Here is a 19,845-nt window from a genome sequence, read left to right on the forward strand (position 1 = left end):
CGAACCCAGTACTGATCCTTAGGAGCTAGACCTTCAGGACCTCGTCGCTGCAGAAAGAGACAAGGAGGACCCCTTGCTAGTGATGACTTCAAAGCTCATCAGGAGCTGTTGAATCAGGTGGCCTCAAACTTAGGGCTGCAACTGGAGATAGTCAAAGAATCCTCGCACAGCCTCATCGACATCTTGGTTGCAGCGAGGCCAACTGCAGTGGTTCTGCCTCTCAATGAGGCTATCATGGGACCAGTTAAAGCCTTGTGGTAAAACTCGTACTCCCTGCCACCCACCTGTGGAGAGCTAAGAAGCAGTACTTTGTTCCCACCCAAGGGTATGAGTACTTGTACTCCCACCTCAAGCCGGGGTCCCTGGTGGTCTCAGGGGCCACCAAAAGAGAGAGACTGGCTGCACAGAGCAACCCCTAAGACAAAGGACTCAAAGAAGCTAGACCTATTTAGTAGAAAGGTTTATTCTACAGAAGGTTTACAGCTCCACTTGTCCAACCAACAGGTGTTGTTAGGGAGATACGATTTTAATGTCTGGGACTCCATGTCAAAGTTCAGAGACTTGCTTCCTCAGGAGTCCAGGCAGGAGGTCCCATCTTCTACCAGTGTGGAGAAGTCAATAGCCAGGGCCTTCCTGCAGGCCACCTTGGACACAGCAGTCTCAGTAGCTGAATCTCTGGCCATGCACAGGTGTTCTTGTCTGTAGTCCGTTGGGCCTGCCAATGGTGGTCCAGCAGTCTCTCCAGGACCTTCTGTTTGAAGGGGCCTTGCTCTTCTTAGACAAGACAGATGCAAAGCTCCGTGGAATGAAGGACTCCAGAGCTCTACCCTCAGTCCCTGGGCCTTTACACCCCAGCGCCCTTGAGGGAGCATTTCAAGCATCAGCAGAGTGTCCATTTCTCCACCCGGCCATCCCAACCTACAAAAGAAATGAAGCTGGGGTTTTAGTCGCAGACAGCCACCTCCAGCCACCTCAACATCTCTACCCGCCCTACCCAGATACTCGGGGGCAGGGGGGGTGGGGAACGGATGATGACATGACCACTAAGCAGAGCTTTTGACAGGATGTCCGAGGCATTATATCAGTTCCCATAATGCTGGATCCTGCCTTTCCACTGTTTTCAGACTACCTGTCCCACTTCAGCTGAGCAGGATCTCATATAACCACAGACTGTTGGGTGGCTGAGTACTGTAGAGATGGGTTATATTCTCCAGCTTGTTCCCACTCCTCCATCCTATCCTCCCTCCCTCCCTGTCCCTCTCCAGGGACCTTCTCACAAGCAACTCTTAGCCCCAGAGGTGCACGCCCTCCTCCAAGTGGGAGCCATGGAAGAGGTTCCTCAGAATTTAGGGGGAAGGTGTTTACTTTTGCTAATTCCCAAAGCCAAAGCTATGTCAGGCCTGTCTTAGACCTGCACCATCTCAACGGCTATCTCAAAAGGCTAAAGTTCTGCATAGTCTCCTTGGCCGCCATCATTCCCTCCCTGGATTCGAGGGACTGGTATACTGCTCTCCTTTTGAGAGGCGCCTATTTCCACATCAGTTTTCCAAGGACACAGGTTACTCAAGTTCTTTCTGAATCCAGCCCACTGTCAATTTGCTGTTCTTCCATTTGGCCTGTTGGCAGCCCCATGGATTTTTTGAAATGCATGACGATACTGGTGGTTGTCTTGAGAAGGCATGAGGTACAAGTGTACCTGTATCTCAACAACTCGCTAGTCCAGCAGTGTCCAGCCTGAGCCTGAGAAGGAGCCAGAATTTATCAATGTACAGTAACGCCTCACTTAACGTTGCAGTTATGTTCCCGAAAAATGCGACTTTAAGCGAAATGATGTTAAGCGAATCCAATTTCCCCATAAGAATTAATGTAAATAGGGGTGTTAGGTTCCAGGGAAATTTCTTTCCCCAGACAAAAAACTATATACACACACAAATGTTTTAAACAAACAATTTAATACTGTTCACAGCTATGATGATTGTGAAGCTTGGTTGAGGTGGTGAAGTTAGAGGGTGGAATATTTCCCAGGGAATGCCTTGCTGCTAAATCAGTGGTTCTCAAACTTTTGTACTGGTGACCCCATTCACATAAGAAGTCTCTGAATGCGGACCCCCTCATATAAATTAAAAATACTTAACACCATTATAAATGCTGGAGGCAAAGCAGAGTTTGGGGTGGTGGCTGACAGCCCATGACCCCCCATGTAGTAACCTCATGACTCCCTGAGGGGTCCTGACCCCCAGTTTGAGAATCCCTGTGCTAAATGCTGAGCCCTCAAGGGAAGCAGGAATGGAAGGGAGGGGAGATAGCATAGCAGACAGAAACAGACACACACCTTGTGTGTGGAGGAGAGAGAGAAATGCACACTGCCCCTTTTGGTAAGCTGACCCGCTTTTAAGTGGATCAGGAAGTTGAGAGAGCAGCTACTGCCCCAGGCTCTGTCTGATTATATGTCCCTACCCTGCTCTATGTGGAGAAGAAGGGGTAAGCGGGGTATAGGAGCAGGGGGGAAGGGGACACCCTGACATTAGCGCTCCCCTGCCCCCCAGGGAGCAGCTCCAACGCAGAGAGCAGGAGCAGCACATGGCAGTGGGGGGAGGGATAGCCTGCTGGCAGCTGCAGCACAGGGAACTTAGGGGAGTGGGAAGTTGATAGGGGGGCTGCTGATCCACCCTGGTCCCAAGCCCCCACCAGCTAGCTGCAACAGGCTGCTCTTCCTGCAAGCAGCAGACAAAGCATTTAAAGTTGTGCAGTGATCCCTTCTAATGATCATGTTCCCTAATTGATCATCATCATATCAACATTAACCGGGATGACTTTAAGTGAGGAGTTACTGTACATTGCTAAAGAGCCACAGTAATATGTCAGCAGCCCCCCATCAGCTCCCCCACTCCGCTCCCAGTGCCTCCCACTGGCAGCCCCGGTCAGCTGTTTTGAGTGGCATGCAGGAGGCTCTGTGGGGAGTAGGAGCAGGGTTGAGCACCAACCTCCCCAGCACATTGGAAAGTTGGCAACTGTAGCTCCAGCCCCGGAGTCGGTGCCTATACAAGGAGCCGCATACTAACTTCTGAAGAGCTGCATGTGGGTCCAAGGCCCAGTGTCTGCCTCATTCAGTCAACCTTTCAGGTGTTGGGCCTGCTGTTAAACAGAAGTCTACCCTCACCCCAGTGCAGAGGATAGAGTTTATTGGAGCAGTGCTCAACTCCAGCCAGACCAAGGCCTTCCTCCTAGAAACCCGCTTCCAGATGATAGCATCATTAATAGCACAGATTCAGGCCCACCCTTTCACAATGGCACTGCCTCAAACTTCTATGGCCTTGTGCACATACATACTGCGGTATGCAAAGCTACACCTCTGACCTGTTCAAGCTTGGCTGGCCTCAGTGTTCTCACCAAGCTGCCACCACTTGGACTCAGTGCTCACTGTACCTCCCCTGGTCCTCGCCCCCTCTCGATTGGTGACGGGACCCTCTGACGATCTATACAGACGTTCCCTTCATCAGGCTCCAGCCTTTGTTATCCCTAGTCTTGGATGCGTCAGAGCTAGGATGGGAGGCTCGCCTGTGGCACCTCAGGACCCCATGGCCTTTGGGCCCAGGAAAAGCTATCATTACACATCAACGTCAGAGAACTGAGAGTGATCTGCCTAGTTGGTCAGGTGTTCCTACTGCACATCGCAAACGAGCGTGCTAGTGCTCACGGACAACACGGCAGCCATGTATGTACTACCTCAGCAGGTAGGGTGGGGCTCACTCGTCTCCCCTGTGCTGGGAAACTATTCGCTTATGGGAGTTTTGCATAATACACTCAATCCACCTCGAAGCTCCTCACCTTCTGGGGGCCCAGAACGAACTCTCAGATCACCTCAGCAGATCTTTCCCCAGTCACCATGAGTGCTTCCTCCCGACATAGTCGTTTTTCAGCAGTGAGGGACTACTCATATAGTCCTGTTTGTGACCAGAAACAACAAGAAATGTCACCAGTTTTGTTCCCTTGGACGGAACATCTTGTTTACACTCCCCCCCCACCCCACCCTTCCACTTATGCACAAGGCCCCATTAGCACTGGTTTGCCACACTGCTAGGTCTTTTAGAAGCGACTCCAATACCACTCCCTCTCCTCCTGAACCTGATCCCACAGGACCATGGTTTAATGCTCCACCCAAACCTCAGCACCCTCCACCTGGCAGCTTGGAAGCTCCATGGCTGAATCCCGTGGAGTTGGCCTGTTCAGAGTAAGTCCGCCAGGTCCTTTCAGGTAGCAGGAAACCCTCTACCAGAGCTATATACCTCACCAAGTGGAAGTACTTTTCCATTTGGACTTCCCAGCACACGATCGTCTCTGGAGACTGTTCCTGGAGGATCTGCAACATCTAAAACAGCAAGGTCTGGCAATATCATCAGTTAAAGTACACCTTGCAGTGATCTCGGTATTCCACCATCTGATGGATAGCTGATTAGTTTTCTTGCATGAAATGTCCGTCTGCTTCCTGAAGGCCTGAAAAGACTATACTCACAGATTCTGGAGCCCATTCCCTTGGGGGACCTAAACACCCTCTGGTCAAAACTCATGGGTCCCCCATTTTGAGCTGCTGGCAACGTGTCCCCTATAATACTTTTCCTGGAAAGGGGCCTTTCTGGTGGCTATTACATTGGCCAGAAGGGTCTCAGAGATTTGGGCCCTTGCATCAGAACCCCCCATACACGGTCTTCTTTAAGGACAAGATACAGCTACGCCCTCACCCCAGATTCCTCCCAAAGATAGTTTTGCAGTTTCCCGGTAATCAGGAAATTTTCCCACTGGTTTTCTTTCCGAAACCTCACGCAAACAGGGAGGAACAACATGTCCAGATACTGGATGTTAAGTGTGCCCTAGTGCTCTGTATAGAGAGGACAGAACCATTCCATAGATCCACTGAGGGGAAAATTTCTGGTGACTGTGCTCGAAGCACGCCCGCACCTAACATGGAATGGACATGTGCCACGCATTTTGAAGAACAACAGTTATGAAAGGTGGTGGGGGGGTTGGCTTATAAAGGAACCAGCTTATGATCGAGTACATATGGTACTTTCCAGGTTTCACTGAGCCCACCTTACTGGCCCATTTAGACTTTTTTAAAAGCTGCTATTTAGCTTTACAGTTAAGCACTTTTTTCTGTGGATGCATCATTTGAGTGCTCTTACTTCAAACGCTGATGGTTTTTTAACTCTCTCAAAGGAGCCATTATTGCGTGTATTGTTAGTGCATTAAGGGATTGTAAATCCAAGGATTGTCTGTCATATATGTAGCTGAGCGTTTAAAATGTGTAGCAAAATCCCTCTGAGAAAGTAACTTCACTTGCAAAGCAAACAAAGAGTGGAGCAGGCTTCGTTTTTCTAACATCCAGTGGCCTCTGTCCAAGGTCTCAGTGAGGATCTGAAATCATAACTTTTTCTTTTCTTGCACTTCTACAAGTTAAACAAATGAGGGTAAAAAGGAGACCTGTGTCAAAGTGCACTGGATAAAGTGTTTTATTGGGTTGTAGCATCATAAAATCATAAGACTGGAAGGGGCCTTGAGAGGTCATCTAGTCCAGTCCCCTGCACTCATGGCAAGACTAAGTTATAACTTCCTGGAAATGGTTTACTATGGACATAGCAAGATTCTAATGTCAACAGGTTTAGGGACTATATTTTCAGAACAACTCAGCACCCAGAAGCTCTTTGAAAACGCAACAAAACTGATCAACTTTCATCTTTCCAGCCCCACCACAATCCTGAAAACTCCCAGGCTAACCTCCTGCTCAGACTATTCCCTCTCTACCCCCTGCTAGCCTCCTTTCTATCTCCCATGGTAATGCACTACTAGTCAGCTCATCTTCTTCCTGCTAGTTGCCCACACAGTGCTCAAGTCACGAGCTCTCAGATACAGGGGAAGCACCAGGTGAATTTCACTGAGTGTTTCTGTTGCTTATATTACCGAGACATCCAGGATTGGACCCTGTTCTAGGTGCTATACGAACATAGAGACAGAGGTTGTGCCTGCCATGAAGAGCTCTGCTCTAAGCAGGAATATCCTTGTCCCACTTCACTTCTAAAATGGGAGGGTTTCCTCAGCCTCATGTACAAATGTCCATAGGGCTCTCCTAAAAGCCCTTGAAAACGTCCAGTTCCTAGGTGTTGCCGCCTGGAAAGAAGCCAGGCTCCTAGAGGTTAATAAAATCCATGTGTGTTTTTTCCTCTAAGTATAACATTCAGCATTCTGTTATAAATACCTAATTTGCAAATGTTTACTCCCTTGCAAAAGAAGACCACAAAAATGATGAGCAAGAACTTGGTATACAGCTGCTTGGCTGTGGAAGCAGTTAGTTTTGCAAATTGTAAAAAAAATCCATCCGTCATTTTAACTACTTTGCTGTTAGTTCTGTATCCCATCCACTGCATTTGCTTTCCACTGGAATCCATGGAATGTCAAGACATTCCTGGTATGACAGGCAGCAGTCATGTCCCTTAAAATAGATGAGTTGTGAAGATACACACAGCTTGTTGTTTCTGGTTCACTTTTGCCTGTGCAGTTTTTTAAAAAAGGCAACTGAGTACATTTTCAGTGCAGTGAGTTTCCAGTGTGACGTAGCTAACTGCCTACACCACGCCGTTTTGAAAATGTCTCCCTTTAAAGTAATTAGTGTGATGGAGAAAAGGATTAAAAATTCTATAAATGAATTTCCTTTATGAATGCTCTTGATTTTTAAAAGTGAAAGTAATGTTAAATTTTTACTTTTCATCATTTATATAGTTGCATTTAACTCAGCCTGAAAAAAGTAAGAAATCTAGTCAATTTACCTTTTGCTTATAATCCAATTCTGGTCAATTTTCTTTTCTTGTTTACCTGTACTAACCCAGTCCTGCTTTGTGTAGGTTGCAAACAGCACAGGGAAATTGTTGCATACAAACCAAAAGCACACTTTTTCCATCTAAACTTAAAAGGACATTTCAATTAAGTTTTGTAAAACATTTATATCTTAGACCTTCCTTAATGTCCTTTTAATTAGAATACGTTAGTTTGTCTACTTGAAAATAAAGGCTTCACTCTTCCTGGGAATGAGAAATGAATTGGAAAAAGTGGTTTTTTTGTTCTGAGCAATCAAACTCTGGAATCTCTTATGTCTGAATCTTGCCTTTAGGTAGTAACTTAATGGTGCCTGGACTAACAATGGTAGGGATACTTCCTGTTGTAAATGGAAGAGGACCTGATCTGCATTAATTTGTATTAGGAATGGGTCCTTTTGTAAATCCAGATGTTTCTTTTGGGTCAGAGACAGTCGTCATTTTAAAGGATTGATAACTTTTAGTCTCTGTATTAAATGTATAGTGACTAGATTACACTTTATTTTCAAGTACAGTGTGATAAAATACACTTATGTGCTGTTGGTAAAAGATAACCGTTAGAAATGGGGAAATGGTCATAAAGATATACAAAGTTTTGGAATATATAATAAATAGACTAGATGGTGTTGAAAGGACACCAACTTAAAAATCATATCTGTTTTGCTTTACCTAGTATGGATGCCTTAAATTACAGTAACAAAGTTTGAGGGGGAGGGGAATGTTTTTCTGTATTTTCCAGTTTTTCTGTGCATTTGGCAGGAAAATTTTGCATGGTCAGTTTCACTTTTTCTCCTGCATAGTCAGTTTTTTCTGTTAGTGTGGATCTTTCATGCATCAACAGGAGTACCCCTTTCCCCCAAAAAAGCAACCCCAACATTTTTTTTTTAAAAAAATATAGGACAATTAAATTGTAACGCCACAGAAACTGGTAGGGAGACTCTGGGCAGCTGGAAGTACTGTTAATTTGCATCTTGAAAATATATGGAGATATACCTATCTCATAGAACTGGAAGGGACCCTGAAATGTCATTGAGTCCAGCCCCCTGCCTTCACTAGCAGGACCAAGTATTGATTTTGCCCTAGATCCCTAAGCGGCCCCCCTCAAGGATTGAACTCTCAGCTCTGGGTTTAGCAGGCCAATGCTCAACCCACTGAGCTGTCCCTTCCCCAAATTGACTAGGTTTCAGGTTGATTGTATCGCATTAAAACTTTCAGCATTTTGTGCCTTGAGATCTCACCAAATTAGACACTTTTCCTGCTGTTAGAGAACTTTGCTGTAAAATGAAAGACTTCATGCCATGCTTCAGGCTGATACTGCTTCAGCATCCCACTGACATGATGCTTTATCAGTGCTGAGATGTGACTTGTCAGTATTTTACATTTGCCTTTATGAAAGTCTGCAGCTGTAAAAGATGGGCTAAATTTTACTTTATGCACTTATAATCCAAACAGTTTGGTATTCATTGTAATAACATTACTAATGCTGACTTCAGTTGAAATCAGTGAGGGTATGATGCTTGTTTCTCTCGGAATTTCACTGTAACTTAGATCAGGTTTGCCAGTGCACATGAAAGTGAGCACAGAGGAGTGGTAAAATCACTGATGTAATTAATCTCCACCTACTCTTGGTGAATTCATCAAAATTAAATCAAGATCTTAGTTGTTTTAGTAGATTCTTTTTAGTCATGATTATTAGACGTAATTGGAGGAAATCTTCTAGAGTTCATTCATGTTGATATCAGATTTAGAATTCACTTAGATTTATTTAAAAAAAAACAAACTTCTGTTATGCATCTAGTGCAAAATATGCAACATTTGTCACCTGTCTAAAGACATGAAATTGCACTGTCCTAAGGAATTGAATGTTGTAATTAAAATCAAGGTAAATTTCATGAGGAATGGAAAATGGGAACTATGTGTTTAATATAGTATTTTTATGGGTAACTGCCCTTCCTCTCCCAGGACTTTTGAAGAGTTCTGTGAAGTTCATTTTTAGTACCCATTTTGTTGTAGGTACAGTATGTGAAATCTCAGAGAAAGACCTTACGTGGGGCTATGGGATCCAGTGTCATCCATATGCTGATGACGCTCTGCTCAACATCTCCTTTTCATTGGCCCCAGACAGATGTTCCCTTGCTCTGTATCTGGCAGATATGGACTTGGGTGCTCAATGTGGAGAAGACCAAAGTGATACTGGTTGCCAGAGGGAAGCATTCTGAGCATCTGGAAATGTCTGACTGCTCCTTCGGTTGAAGGAATTTGCATCCTTGTAAAGGTAGTTAGCAATCTTGAACTCTTTCTTGAACACTCTGTACTCTGAATATTGGCCAGAAAAACCTTCTGTTGTTTATAATTAGCCAAGAAGGTAAGTCCTTTGCTCTCAGGTGTGGAACTTGCTACAGTCAAATACTCCATGGATCTAAATTATGGCTCCACACTATGCCTTGGCTAACCTTAAGCCACGTTTTGTTTTATGACAATGTATTGTTTAGTCACTAGCAAGTATTTAATTTTTTCCTTTTACAGACATGCCTTTTTGTTGTCTGTACTAGCAATGGCAGTGTGTTTACAAATATTCAAACCGAATGCTGTCTGGTTGTTGCTTAAGACGCAGGCTGTCCACATTCAACAACAAGTTTTCAGAAGAAGACAAATTCCCACTTACTTCGGTTTTGTACCTTTTGGGGTAGGAACCAGGATCAAATTTCAGACACCATTCAGGCTCTTCCTAATCTAGATCCAGTGCTCTTTCTGCTGAGGAGTAGTATTGCTGCAGTCCTTGGTCTGATTAGCCTGTTGCCCAGCATCACTGCTCTGCCACGTGGTGATATGCGGAGGCACAATTCTGGAATATTGGCAGACATGTATGTTGTCGTTGATGACAGATGGCCTTCACCAATGGTTATTTCCCCTCTTTGATTCTTTCGACCCACAAAGGAAGGCTTGACCTGATTGTATCATTACTCATTCTGTTGTTAATAAACCCAGAGCCCAAAGGTAGCTGCATTTCAGTGGTGAGCGAAGCAAACCCTTTGTGTAGTTGGCATATCAATTTAAGTGCTTTATCCTTGGGTGAAAGATGCTGTAGATGCATTTAAGCATGATTATTATCATTACTTCCATTCATCTTTCATAAAAAATGATTTTGAAGTCTGCTGTGTTGCTCCCACCTCTTTCATTCTCTTCTAAGAAGCAGGAATCTAGGACGGGTTTCGTGCTTGCTTTAAAGGATGAGTTTGTGCCTTTGGGAAGTAGCAGTTAAAATACCTAGGATTTTTATTTATTTATTTTTTAGATGTTTAAGTCTGGATTTAATACATCAACCCTTGTATTTCCAGCTCCCTATATTAATGTCTTCTATAGTTACACTTCTAGAAGGCTACCCAATAGTTGCAGTAACATGGTGATTCCTTCTGCTGTCTTGTTTGCCCCGTCTTCCTTTAAAAGAAGGTGGAGAACATCAACAGGCATGGGATCCCCCTTCTGACTTCCTTGGTGCTTTTGGTGCTCCTACCTTCCAATTCCCAGTATCTCTCTTTCAACTGACCGTGTTGACCTGTTCCCTCCCTCACAGGCTAGTCTCTTTCATTTCATTGCCTCTTCATTTACAACCCTGACCTTCCTCCTCCTGCTATTTCCTTCTCTCCGGTTCCCAACTGCCATCTTCTTTGCCCCTCTTGCTCCTCAGGGCCAGGTAGTGCTGTTAACTCAGCTCTACAGCATTTCCATTTAACGCATCACCCACTGATACAAGATCAAGGAATCTGGATATCGTCAGAGTGCTCTTTTTTCATATTACTGATATATTATGCAGCACTGGAGTGAGCACGCACTCCATTTTCCTGCTAGGCAGGAATCCAATCAAGGCAGAGCTTACTTGTCAATTAAGAAGACCTTGGAGTGATGTAAACAACAAATCCCGTGTCCTGTGCTGAAATACAAGCCTCTGATACTGTTTCTAATACAACTGTGATTCTCACATTTCAGTTACTGTCTGCAACATCCTTCTCTCTGGCCTTGACAAAGGCAGCCTTGCCCTGCTGATATCCATTCAGAATGCTGCTGTGAAGACCATTTTCCTAGCCCGCTGCAAAGACCATGTCACCTTCTCTTTGCATACCTTCACTGGCTCCCTCTTCTCTGTTGAATCAGACATAAGCTGCTTGTCCTCACTTTCAAGACTATTCATGACCTATCCCCACCCTCACTAGTATTTTTCATTCAGTGTCGAAAGATCAACTCCCCCTCTGATAGGCCCATGATGCTAGCCTCCATTGCGATCTTGTTAGATTTTCAAATAAGCCCCTTTGTGCTTTCTCCCATGCGGCCCCTCACTCCTGGGAGAACTTCCCCATCAACATCTTCAGCACCTTCCTCAGAACTCTCATTTGCCATGAAGCCTATCAGAAAACTGACGACAGCTAGGCTGCTAGTGTGAAGAGACCACTGCCTATTCTACTGACCAATATTGTCTCATTTCCTTGTACTCCCATGTTGGCCTGTCTGTCTGTCCATCTGTTTGTTGTCTTGTGTAGATTGTAAGCTCCTTGGGACTATGTTTGTGTTCTGTTTGTACAGCCCATAACAGTGGAGTTTTGATTTGTGTCTAGGACTCCTAGGTACTTTTGCAGTAAAAATAAACACTAAGCAACTTTCTATATGGAAAAAAAATACACTGAGATTAAAAATAATAGTTAAAATTAATTTTACTTCCCACAGCTCGCAGCTTGAGATTTTTTCTTTCTGAGTTGATTCTTTCATTTGATGAGCACTAACTTCAATCCATCCTGCGTGTTCCAAAACCAGCTGCAGTTAACCAAGATGATCGTATTTTAACTTCAATTTATGTATCATTTTTGATATGCCAAATCTGGAACCTGTGCAACAGTCCCTTCACCCGCACAGTTCTGGGGAATAGTATTTGCTAGCTTGCCGCTCCTAGAGAGTTGCAAAATATTTGTCTGTAGATTTGAAACAAAACAAAAGTAGCTCATGTTGATCTTAATTTCTTGGCAACAGGATAGTAGATTTAAGAGTATTTTGATCCTTAAATTGTAATTTTAAATTTTCAGAGTGAAGACAGTCTATAATTTAATGTAAGGCAAGAAGTGAGTGAAACCACCAATAGAAAGGAGTTGGGAGGATGGAGAATGAGGGAGAGAGTAATGAAACAGTGAGTTCACCTAAGGCCTTCTGTCCACAGCGGAATTATTTCTTATTGGTTAAGACCATTGTCAAGTTGGGTTCATCTGTGTGACTAAACTGCTTGTCAGTGTTCATTTAATAATTCCCCCTGCTGTGCTTCTTTGAAGAAGAGACTCTCTTTTCCTCCTTGCCTCAATCTTCATTTCAGAAGAGGGCAGGTACTAAGAATAGCCTTGGCATGTCCCTTCCAAAATGCCAGCCAACGCCCACTCTCACAAGCAAAACAGCGTGCTCTCATCTTGTGCAGAAAAGGCTCATGTTGGAGGCACAGGAGCCATGAATGGTTCTCTGGAGAAGAATCCAAGATTCCAATGCAGGAAGCTCTGAGTGGGTTTCAGCTACAAATCTTTATTTTCTTTGGTTTAAACAAACAAACAAAACTCATCTCTGCTCTGCATGTTCCTTCCCTTCCTTCCTTCCTTCCTTCCGTTTTCAGCTGGGTCCTGTCTGTGCTACAGATTGAGTCTGTAACCAGGTAGGGGGTTATGGCTGGTTTTGAACATGGTTTGTGTCCACATACAACATGATTAATACTTTGTTAGTATCCATGGCAGCTAAATGTTTCACCCTTCCCACAGGCTTAGGCTGGTGCATGGTTGTCTACTCGTAATTAGTTTCACACACTGTGTTTTGAAGTGCACACAGGACCCATGGATTGTACCTAGGCAATTGCTTTGGCCAATTTTCCTACCGTAGGGAGAACTGGGAGGAAGGACACTGTAAAATATATTGCTGTGTGTGATTTCTGGTGCTACTCTGCATGCATGTCTTCTAGAACCTGTCCTCTAATGAGGCTGTGAGACAGCTGCACAGAGTTTTTCCCCCTGTGCAGCGATGCAGACACAGGTAAGAGATCAGGCTTAGAACAAATAGGGTTGACACATTTGTGGGATGGGAAAACTATGTAACTGGGTCAGAGGAGTGTCATTTATTAGTTTGAAAAACACATTCCTATCTGTGGTGTAGACAGGATCTAAGATTGCAACATGAACATTTGAGCAGAACGGGTCAAAATTTTCCAAATTTTGAATTATTGACAAAACTTTACATTGAAATTTTGATCTTAAAAAAGGGGTGATTAAAGATCAAAATTTCAATAACACATTCATCCTGTTTTCTAGTCAGCTTCACAACTGGTTGAAAAAAAATTAAATTTAAAGTTTTGGTAAATGCAGAGAAGTTTTTTCTGAAAAATGTTTTCCAAACCGCTCTCCCATTAAGCAAATCCATTAATGCTCAAAATGTCACTTTCCCAACCCAGAACCAAACTTGGATCCTATTTTTGCATAGTAGTGACTGGAGAAAGTGACCTTTTCTATATGCTCTCTGCAGAGAAGCCCTCTCAGTAACTTAGACAATCTATTGGCCGATCAAGAGTAGGGCCTGCATGTGCCTTAAGAGTTTTGCAGTACTTCAGTGTTCTTACTAATGTGTGTGAGTGGAAATGGTCAGATCAGCTAAGAATCAGACTCAAAGAACAGATGCAGTCTGCTTATCTTGACATGTTGGACTGCAGACCAGCAACAGACAAAGCTTATGGGAGACAACTGCACCAAGCTTTGCTTTTTCACTTTCTCCTGGTGGTCCCTGATCTCGTCTTTAACCTCTCATTGATTCTGTTCCTATGTAGTTGCAAGGCTTTATCCCTGTACAGCTCTGGCCTACTGCAGTATTTGCCGTTCCAGTCTGAAGGTTCTTTTGCTTCCTGCCATTCCCATAGAATCAAAGAAGTGTGGGACTGAAGGGACCTCAGTAGATCACCTAGTCTAGTCCCCTGCGCTCCAGGCAGGACTAAGGAATAACTAGATCATTCCTGAAAGTGTTTGCAAATGCACTTCATTCTTCACCTGTGACACCATGATTCTAGTCCCCGTTCTCATCTTGCCCAGCCCACTGATGAAGCTAATGCATCTTACTTGACTGGCAGTAACAGCTTAGTGTTCCAGTCCTGGGAACCTCTTCAACAGAGACTGTCAACTGTCTAGTGGGCTTTTGGTTTCTGACAACGTCATTAGCAACTAAGACATGACTGTCGAGCTTGTGATCTAACCCCAGCTCCCTAGGCGTGAAAAGCAACTTCATGAACTGTCCAGCTGGAGATTTCTAATGCAGTTGTCTTTGGGCACTAAGCAAAAGAAGGATGACAACTTATTTTAACCTGAATTTTTCAAGCACCTCTGTGACTTAATGTAGGTATTTCTTCCATCCACACCCCCAACTATTGTGTGATTTAGAGCATATCTATACTGGGGATCTCTGTACTGGTATGGTTATCCTAGTGCAAACCCTCCAGTGTAGATGCATGGGGTTGCGTTCGTTTTGAACAAGGGTAAGTTACGCCAGTGTAAGCGTTGTGTGGCACAGCTATGCTGGGTGTGTGTTCTAAGATAGCTACACCAGTACGAATACCCCCATGATAGACGAGCCCTTCATCATGAAAGCTTGCCACTACTGAATGTAGCTGCAGTAATTAGAACCAGAATAAGATCTGTGGATGTTATCTCCTCCTGAAGGGAGTTCTAGAGTCTTGGACCAGCTGCCAAGAAAGTTCTGTCCTCCTTTTTCCGCCCCCCAAATTTAATCCTTAAGGATGTCAGTTTCCTAGTTCATAGCTGTCAGAGTAAACAACACATTGCCCAAAATCTTCGCTCCTGGTCTCTTGCACTTACACACCCATGTGCTTAAAAATTCATCCCAACTCCCTGCTTCATATAATATCACCTCTGTAAGAGGCCGTGGTCTTCCAATGCATTTTGTGTATAGCATCTCAACTAAGATATTTTTAGAAAAAAATCCCCCCACCTTTGTTTTTCCCCCCAGGATCCATTAATGTCTCAAGATGGAAGCATAGAGGGTACACCAAATGCTTATAAGGTATTGCTTGCTTTTCCTGTCTATTACCATACACATACTCTGTGCATGTGCTTGTATTTATATATTTTCTACACCATGCCAAGGGGGTCTATCATAGGAGACATCTGTGGTTTCTCTTCATGCTGGCTGTCAGTAAGAATTGGGGTGATAAATAAGGGATGGGCTGGTCTTGTGGTTAACAAGGGCTGGGAGCAAAGGAGTTCTGGGTTGTATTTTATAACTGGCTTTGGCCAAGTCACTTAACCTCAGAGGGTCAGTTTCCCCATCTGTAAAAAGGAGCTATTACCTGCCGCCCAAGAGGGTGGTGAGGCTTAATTCATGAATGTTAGAGAAGTACCATGAGAACCCTGCATAGAAGGCTCTGTAGAAACATAAAGCATTTTCTGATTGGTTACTGGCTCCAGTGGCTTTCCATTTTCTCCAAACCAAGATCAGTGGAAGCTTCTTTCAACGCTGTTGCTTTGAGGAGCTGTTTGTTCTAGTATTAAACATAACTACTAGATAATTGCATTTAAATTCTGCCAATGTTCAGCCTCAGGTGGTTTTGTGTCCTTGTGTGCAGAACACTGAAGACAATATACTCATTTTCAGGATACTAAGGGATTAAACACACCTTAGAGAAATAACGAAGGTGGCAAAGGTTGTTCTTAGAGTTCATAATCAGAGCAAACAGTTACCTGTTGGTTGGTTGTTGGGCCATATCATGTAAGTCCTTGGAATGAAGGATACTGTGTCTCGTTTAACTTGCCATTCAGAGAACCTTCTCTGGAAGCTCTGTTGCTTTTGCGTTGTACTCCACCCCACACTCCCCCCTTAAAGTCATTAAAATAGGCAGCTGCATGTCAAAAATAGACTGAGCTGGAAATGAGCAGAAAATGAACTGTGCCGGCCGGGAATAGAAATGTAAGGGTTTTCTTCCATTAGTGAGAGGTCCCCAGTATCACTTTTCACAAAAGGAAAGCAGTCTCGGCAATCCTAAGCATACAAAAATCATGAGCCATAGCCCCCAGAATTACGAGTGCCTTAAAAGCGTGAGATTTTTAAAATGACCATTCTGGACTTATTTTCTTTGTCATCCGGTGTGTGAGCTTGTAGGTCTCACTTGGGTCACATTTTCAGGCTTTCTGTGCAATCATAAGGGCTAGAAATGTCTCTTTAAAGTTAATGCTCATCGAAGAGCCAAGTGTTGCATGTCAGACCTTCACACACATTGTGAGGCAGGGATTCACATGCACATCCACTCCTGTGTGTGTGCCCGTTGGGCTTTGGGTATGTGCTGTGCACTTTGGAACATTTGGGCCTCCGAGCCTGTATAGGCAGAGTGCAGCTGCTGTATTGCTGTGTGTGTCAGGTGCATTCTGATATTCCATTGCTTTCAGCGGGGTGCTAATGGATGACAGCAGCCCAGCAAGTTGCACTGGGGGGAACCAACAACGAAGTGGTTACCATTGGCATTGTGACTAATACATTTACCCTACCAGAGAGAATAACACACACGTGTATTAGGACAGAGTAAATGTTTCTCTTGGGTATTGAAGAAAAAATGTTAGCTTGGATCCTTCTTTTTGTACTGTACAGATTTAAAATATATACATTATTTCCCTTACGCACTTCAACATGCCATTGTCTATGAGCCGGTTAGACATCCATAGGGCAAAAATCATATCATCTAGCTGCCACCCTGCAGACAGCCCCAGTGGCACACAGCCAATGATCAGCTGGAGCTGGCTGCTGAACAAAACTAAGATCCTGCAGTGCTTGTAGTTTCCTTTTGTAAGCAAGTTCCCTTGTAAGGTGCTTGATACAGAGGACGCTAACTGCTCTTTTTCCTCTGCATAAAGTGTTGAAGGATTACAGAGGGAAACTGGCTAGGATGCATGTCAGAATTTTAACATTGCAGTTTAGAGCAGACCACTGAAATACCTGACAATAATTATTTGTTCATGTCTGATAGCTATAGGATTTCAGGGTGTAATAATGGAGCTTGTCTTAAAATAAAATAGACTCCTGCTCCACTCCCCAACTAGTCTCTTCTAAATATTACTTTGCAGTTGAAAAGACATACCCTTGTTCATTTCTTAAAATCTAAGGATAAATACCATTTATTATCTTCATATGTGTAAGGTGTCACAGTTGTTCAATTTACTATTGCACCAAAGTCTGATATAAAAATGTTGGAATTGGTACAGGCCAAATTCTATTGTCATTCGCAGTGACACAACTATAGTGACTCTAGAATTTACACCTAAGAGTGAGAGCATCATTTGTCCCTGTGGATCTTAAAATGTTACTGTTACAACACACAGCCCCAAAGCATTCCCCAGTGTTAAGCCATGTGATTGTATTTTGGCTGTGGCAGTATCTTCTGTACCACCAAATGCAGAATCTTACCACTGCGCTTGGGCTTAGTTCTTTAAAGGATGCATTTTATTGGAACCACTTGTACCCTACTAAATCAAGTTGTGGCGCATACTGGCTGGAGTCTGTAATTGTGTGTTATTTGAGAAGCTTTGCTGGCTCTGGAGGGTAACAACCAGCCTTAGCTTGGCACGGCAGACTTCAAATTTGGCTTTAATTATTAATTCTCGGTTCATAAAAGTGCCCATCAAAGAGGCTCTGGTTGCATTAGTTTGAACGTGATGTTGAGTTGCCATGTGGGGGGAAAATAGGCTGAATTCTGTACCAAGAGAGTTGGCTTGAAGCCAGTTTTAGCAGCAAGGTATGGAGTAATTTGCTCTTCGGGATTTGTCTTTTTGGCAGCAATATAACCTCCTGCCTGTGTTTACTGACACAATCAGATACCTAGATGCAAGTAGATTTTTCCAAACATACACAGACTCCATTGTGAAATCTGACTATACTCTATGTTCTCTGGGTTTTCTCTATGTGGTATCTCATTTACCTTTTGTGCTGTGTAGAGGATCAAAATTAACTCATCTGCTCTTCATTATTAACCCTTTGATCTGGGTACCATAGATGAGGGAAATGAATGAGCTTTGATGTTCAGCCAGCAAGTAGAATATACTGCCACTAATTCACTTTAAGAAAGCCCTCAACAATAAAACTTAAAAGCCCATAACTGCCTCACTTCTATGTGAAAATATTATTAAAACCCAGCATTCATTTTATTACAAAACACTTATGTCTCGTTTCCGAATTTAAAATCCCACCTCCTTGCAAATGCATACACATTCTTTTAGTAATTTCAAAACACTTTTGGTTTGGGGGAGAAAAGTTGTATTTGCTTTGATTCTAAAAAGAACACCTGCATTGGTACAGTGGGTTTGGGTACTGGACTTAGGAGGCAGGAGAATGGAGGTGCTATTCCTGCCTTGCCATTCACCTGCTGGATGACCTTGGGTAAGTCGCATCCCTGCCCTGTGCCTCAGTTTACCCATCTGTAAAAAGTGGACAGTAGTAATCGTGCATTGAGGTTTACGGAGAAGTGCTAAGTATTGTTCACCGTTTTTCATTTCATTAGGCTCTACCAGACATCCAGAATGTTAACTTTGAAACACTCCTGTGAGAGGTTGCGTTTCAAGGACCAGTGCACTGTTTGCTGTAGACAAGAATAAATATTCAGATTTACTGTCAGCCCTTGTTCAAAATAGCCAGGAATACCTGTGGAATGTATTTCTCAATCTTTATTTTTATCCACCCCTCTCAGTAAGTGGTGTTTTAAAGCTTGCCACCATGTTAGCCTCCTCTCTCCAAAATGGTGTATGCAGTGTCCTGTGTAAGCTTCCAACTGCTGGCCTGTAGCACTAATTAACAAGCCATGGCTATGCAGTTATACTTTGCGGGGGGAGCGGGGGAGGACATGGGGCATACCATCCCTCCGATGAAGGCATGGGTCATCCAGCTCTAAATATACACAGAGCCAGCAGTTCAGGAAAGTTCTACCATTCCTTCATGTGTGACGTACAACCTGATTTTTCACTTAACATGCTTACAAATCTATTAAAAGACAGGGACGTGCTGGTGCTGGTGGGCAAGGTAGGAAAGGGTGCGCTGAGCAAGAGAAAATGTTAGTCATTTACTAGCAGGAGAAATTAAGGCTGAAGTCTTTGACTGTCTGTCTATTATTCCCTGAGCTCACCTCCACTGTTGCGTAATTCAGATGGTAAACTGTATTGTCAGCATAACGTCTGTGCAACATGGAGGTAGGATTGTGTAGTCAGACCTGCTGGTTCTCCAGTATCTATATGGCCCTTGCCAAAATGGGGTGAGTCTCTTGTTTGTAATAATCTGCTTATGCTCAGAAAAATGATCCCAGGCAAGGGAACTGCCGTAGGCCTAAGAGTTACTCACATGTAGAGCAAGATTGGCAGGAGCAGTGGTTTTTGTTGCCTACCGTGTGGAGTAGATATTAATATTGCATTGCATTACTTTCACAGCTGGGTGCGTCAGCAAGGGACTGGAGGAGACCAGTGGCTTTTGATCACTGTCTGACAGCAATGCCTGCTCAGAAACTGCCTTAATTACTGCATTGTAATGTAAAGAACAGTATACTGGGTGGTGATTCAGTCTGGCTGGCTGGCTGGCTCCCTCTTTTCACAGCAGAATACTCTTAGGGTATGGCTACACTCGAAACTTCAAAGCGCTGCCGCGCTTTGAAGTGTGAGTGTGGTCGCAGTGCCAGCGCTGTGAGAGAGCTCTCCCGGCGCTGCACATACTCCACATCCTCATGGGGTTTAGCTTGCAGCACTGGGAGCCACACTCCTAGCGCTGCAGCACTGTTTACACTGGCGCTTTACAGCGCTGTATCTTGCAGCGCTCGGGGGTGTTTTTTTTCACACCCCTGAGCGAGAAAGTTGCAGCACTGTAAAGCGCCAGTGTAGCCATGGCCTTAGAAATGTCAAATCAATATCTTCAGGGCTGTGGCGATTCTTGTCTTGTTTAT

The 19,845-nt window shown here is 43.9% G+C and overlaps 1 protein-coding gene across 1 annotated transcript in view; it reads left to right on the forward strand.

The window, feature by feature from the left end:
* SETD2 (SET domain containing 2, histone lysine methyltransferase) overlaps positions 1 to 19,845 on the forward strand; it is a 152,444-nt gene that overhangs the window by 117,704 nt on the left and 14,895 nt on the right. The window contains exon 20 of the mRNA XM_032770627.2: positions 14,889 to 14,942. Within this exon, the coding sequence (XP_032626518.1) occupies positions 14,889 to 14,942 (54 nt within the window). The remainder of the gene's footprint in view (positions 1 to 14,888; positions 14,943 to 19,845) is intronic.

The sequence above is a fragment of the Chelonoidis abingdonii genome, chromosome 2 (genome assembly GCF_003597395.2).
Source record: "Chelonoidis abingdonii isolate Lonesome George chromosome 2, CheloAbing_2.0, whole genome shotgun sequence".
In the NCBI taxonomy this organism is placed as follows: Eukaryota; Metazoa; Chordata; order Testudines; family Testudinidae; genus Chelonoidis; species Chelonoidis abingdonii.